The sequence below is a fragment of the Rutilus rutilus genome (assembly GCF_951802725.1).
Source record: "Rutilus rutilus genome assembly, chromosome: 10".
NCBI lineage: Eukaryota > Metazoa > Chordata > Actinopteri > Cypriniformes > Leuciscidae > Rutilus > Rutilus rutilus.
The window spans coordinates 2875001-2880000 of NC_140215.1; the positions used below are offsets into that span (position 1 = coordinate 2875001).

General features: G+C 36.7%; 1 protein-coding gene across 1 annotated transcript in view; it reads left to right on the forward strand.

Annotated features, from left to right (window-relative positions):
* The window catches only part of pfkla (phosphofructokinase, liver a), a 25602-nt gene that overhangs the window by 2765 nt on the left and 17837 nt on the right, over window positions 1–5000 (forward strand). The window contains exons 4-6 of the mRNA XM_084421386.1: window positions 1677–1866; window positions 3061–3226; window positions 4657–4701. Coding sequence (XP_084277512.1) covers window positions 1677–1866; window positions 3061–3226; window positions 4657–4701 — 401 coding nt within the window. The remainder of the gene's footprint in view (window positions 1–1676; window positions 1867–3060; window positions 3227–4656; window positions 4702–5000) is intronic.

Consider the following 5000-nt stretch of genomic DNA (forward strand, 5'->3'; position numbering starts at 1 on the left):
TTTAGTCATTTTAGTAACGTCTTTATGTAAGTTAGTTGCCACGGCAGCATTTCCAATATTTAAGTTTGTCATCTAATCTTTATATTTAATTTCAGCTGTATTTGAGTGACTGAAAGCGATGTTTTAGTTGCAGTAAAACGGCTGTAGTGAAGGTTTACTCTGAACGCTCCTCTTGTTGAGTCTCTCTCTCTCTCTCTCTCTTCTGTTCTGTGTTCTCCGGTCTCTCTCTCTCTCCTGTCTTCTGCTCTGTGTTCTCCGGTTAAGCTGGTGAACTGGTAAGCTGTCCTGCTGCATGTGCTTTCATCCAGCCTGGGAAAATAAAGATATCAGAATAACAAAGACAGTTTTAACATCTATAGATGCCGCAGGTAGTGCTGGAAATGCAGTAGTTTGGTCTTATGAAACTTCAGTCTGAGTTGAGGATTATATTATTACCTAAGTGCATCCATCTTTTTATCATAAGTGTTTATGGAGACTGTTTAAAGGGACGGTTCACCCAAAAATGAAGATTCGGTCATCATTTATTCTCCCTCATGTCATTTCAAGCCCTTACGCTGTTGTTGTTTCAGTGAAATTGCACTGATGAACTTCCGTCTGCTCTCAGAGTTCATTTGCAGTGACATTTGTTGATGCATTGCACAGGTCATAGTTGCGAGCTTCATGTTTGTTGTAACTGAATGAGATGAATCAATGCAACATTTTTTCATCTGATTGACAGAGGAGATTATCAATAACTTGGAGTATAGTGCATGAGTCACATGGGCTCCTGTTCGGGTACTTTAGTGGTGTTTAACTTGCTGCACGCATGCATGTAGATTAGGGGTGTAACGAGACCCTCATGTCACATATCACGATACTGAACACACGATACGATATTAGTGCGACACTCCAAGACATATGATAAAAGTTAACAAAACATTTACTGTTGATTAAAATGCTAAATTTGATATTACACTGGTGTGTAAATGAACAGGCTTGGACTTATAGGACAATAGAGACACCAGAATAACAATACTCATGATTCTGAAGCTGAAAATACAGAATTATTTTAGATGAATATGCTTGTGTTGTTTCACGACTAGATATATTTAAAATAATGTAGGTCATTTTTACTGCTAACATCAGACATTTGGCATTATCAGGACACACAAATATTCCCCCATTGCATTATTATACATTATATTCAACATTATATCTAGTAGTTTAATGTAGTACTGACACTAAAACTCTGAACATTTTGAATTTTGGATGAACTATCCACAATACAGATATTCACTATCCACGATACATATTGTTGCATTTTTGTATTGCGATATATTGTGACACGATGTATTGTTACACCCCTACTGTAGACAGAAATGTGTTTAATAACAGCATATAGCTTCAGAATGACATGCGGGAATTAGTAAATAAAGCCAGTATTTTCATTCTCTGGGTGAACCGGTTTAACTCCCGAGTGCAAACTCTGTTCAGAGTTTGTGTGTGTGTGTGTGTATGTCCGCTCACTGACGGCTGTGTTTCTGCTGTTTTCCTCAAACCTCACCGTGATGCATGAGACTGTTCTGGCGCAGCGCTGACGTGCATTTATGCCTGTGCTGAAGCATTGCAAGTAATAACTCTATATGATTAAAGACTTGTGTCTCTAAGCGTCTCCTCTGTGTTGTCGTCCTCCACAGGGAGGAACGGTGATCGGCAGCGCCCGCTGTAAGGCCTTCACCACACGAGAGGGACGCTTAGCGGCGGCCTTTAACCTGGTGAAGCGTGGCATCTGTAACCTGTGTGTGTGTGGCGGAGACGGCAGCCTCACCGGAGCAAACATCTTCCGCTCGGAGTGGAGCGGACTCCTCCAGGAGCTGGTGGAGAAAGGTACCAAATCCCACCAAATGTGGAAAACACAGAGCTTTGCTGTTTACTTTATAGTTTGCCATTATATGCGGTTTTAAAGGTGCGTCGCCACTAACAGAACTGCAAAAATAATGACTAAACTGAATTTTTAGTGAAGTTTTCTGCCCCAAAAAATAGGGGTTTGCATGATATATCGGCCAACATATCGGTATCGCCCAACATATCGGTATCGCCCAACATATCGATATCGCCCAACATTTTGGTATCGCCCAACATATCGGTATCGGCCAACATTTTGGTATCGCCCAACATTCCGGTATCGCCCAACATATCGGTATCGCCCAACATTCCGGTATCGCCCAACATATCGGTATCGCCCAACATATCGGTATCGCCCAACATTTCGGTATCGCCCAACATTTCAGTATCGGCCAACATTCCGGTATCGCCCAACATATCGGTATCGCCCAACATATCGGTATCGGCCAACATTTCGGTATCGGCCAACATATCGGTATCGGCCAACATTTCGGTATCGGCCAACATTTCTGTATCGGTATCGCCCAACATATCGTATCGCCCAGCATATCGGTATCGCCCAATATATCGTATCGCCCAGCATATCGATATCGCCCAACATTTCGCCCAACATTTCGCCCAACATATCGCCCAACATATCGGTATCGCCCAACTTTTCGGTATCGCCCAACATATCGGTATCGCCCAACATTTCGGTATCGGCCAACATATCGGTATCGGCCAACATTTCTGTATCGGCGAACATATCGGTATCGCCCAACATTTCGCCCAACATTTCGCCCAACATATCGCCCAACATATCGGTATCGCCCAACATTTCGCCCAACATATCGCCCAACATTTCGCCCAACATATCGCCCAACATATCGGTATCGCCCAACATATCGGTATCGCCCAACATATCGGTATCGGCCAACATTTCATGTTAAAGTTAACATGAAAACTAAAAATATAAAAAATAAAAGTAAAAATTAAAATATGAATAAAACTAAAATAAAAACTGGCACGAACAATAAAAGTCACAAGTAAACAGATCTTGAATGGATAAAATAACACTAATCTAACTCGAAAATGTTGATGAACTGCAGCATTCTGCTAAATATTTCCCCACAAAGGAAGTCTTTGGACTGATGTGAACTATATACACATATTAACTCATAAGCTTCTTGTTGACAGGTCGAATCACGGCAGAAACGGCCCGTCAGCACGGGCACCTGAACATCGTGGGTCTGGTGGGGTCCATCGATAATGACTTCTGTGGAACCGACATGACCATCGGCGCTGACTCGGCCCTCAACCGCATCACTGAGATCATCGACGCCATCACCACCACCGCAACCAGGTCCAGCTCAACTCACACGTTTCTCATCTTCATTTAGCTTATCGAAAACTGAAATAAAAAAGAATAAAAACCATATACACATATTTAAAAACAAACTACTAAAAATGACAGAAAAACAACAAGATTACTAAAACTTTAGCTGAAATTAAAATTGAGAATATAAAAATAAACGGTAACTAAAATAAAATATAAAAAAGTAAACTTTTACATTTTCTTTAAATTGATGTAAAAAATTTAAAAAATAAAAATGAAGAAAAACTATATACACACATTTAAAAAATAAACGACTAAAATGACAAAAGGCAAAACAAAATTACTAAAACTTTAACTAAAATTAAAACAAAAATGTACAGTATAAAAATAAACATGAACTAAAATAAAATAGAAGAAAGTAAACTTTTTAATTTAGTTTAACTTGACGTACTAAAATAACAATGTGAAACTGAAATAAAAATGAATAAAAACTATATAGACATTTAAAAAAACTACTAAAATGACAGAAAAACAACAAAATTACTAAAACTTTAACTGAAATTTAAATGGAAAATATATAGAATAAACATTAACTAAAATAAAATATACAAAATAACTTTTTAATTTAGTTTAACTTGATGTAATAAAATAAAATAATCTAAAATTGAAGTAAAAATGAATAAAAACTATACACGTTTTTTTAAACGACTAAAATGACAGAAATGCACAAAAAAAACTAAAATCGAAGTAATTCAAAATCGAAATTTATTAATTAAAATAAAATATAAAAAAGTAAACTTTTTAATTTAATTTAACTTGATGTACTAAAAAAACTAAATGTAAAACTGAAATAAAAATGTATAAAAAACTATATACAAATGTTTTTTTTTAAATGACAGGAAAACAACAAATTTACTCAAACTTTTAACTAAAATTAAAATGAAAACAGAAATATTAAAAATAAACTGTAATAAAAATATATTTTCTTTATTTCTGCTATTTTTTATTTCACTTATTTTTTTAACTCGATGTACTAAAATAACTAAAATAAATTGAATAAAAACTATATAGGCATATTAAAAACAAAACAAGAAAACACTAAAATGACAAAAACACACAACAAAATGACTAAATCTTTAACTAAAATCAAAATCAAAATGGAAAATATAAAAATAAAAGAAAATATTATTAAAAACTAAAATTGTATCTCAACGATATTCAAATGGCACTGGCTATAAGACAAACTGTATAGATAAGAAAATATAATATAATTAATGGGAAATTGTCTGTGACTGACGACTGATTTCCTGTTGTTTGTTCAGGAATGCACTGAATGTGTGGAATTCTCGTCTTGTCTCGTCTCGTCTCTCTTATTCTGTTGCACGTAGGCAGATGTACACTAAGACAAGTTTTCACCATTTTATGTGCTCACTTTGTGTTATTGATCTTTTTTCCAGCCATCAGCGCACGTTTGTGCTAGAGGTCATGGGTCGCCACTGCGGGTGAGTGTGAGAGAAACTGCACACACACCAAGAAGATCATGGGAAGATTAAAAACATGTTTAGATTTGAGATTATGTGCACGCTCTAGCAACCACACAGAACAATCTTGGCAACCACCCAAACATTCTAACAGTGTCCCTAGCAACCACACAAAACATCTTGGCAACCACCCAAACATTCTAACAGTGCCCCTAGCAACCATCCAAACATTCTAACAGTGCTATAGACCTTATGTAGCTCCGCCCCTTTTCAGCGCTGCGCTCATTGTCTTTTGACTTCCGGTCTGTATTTTCACAGCG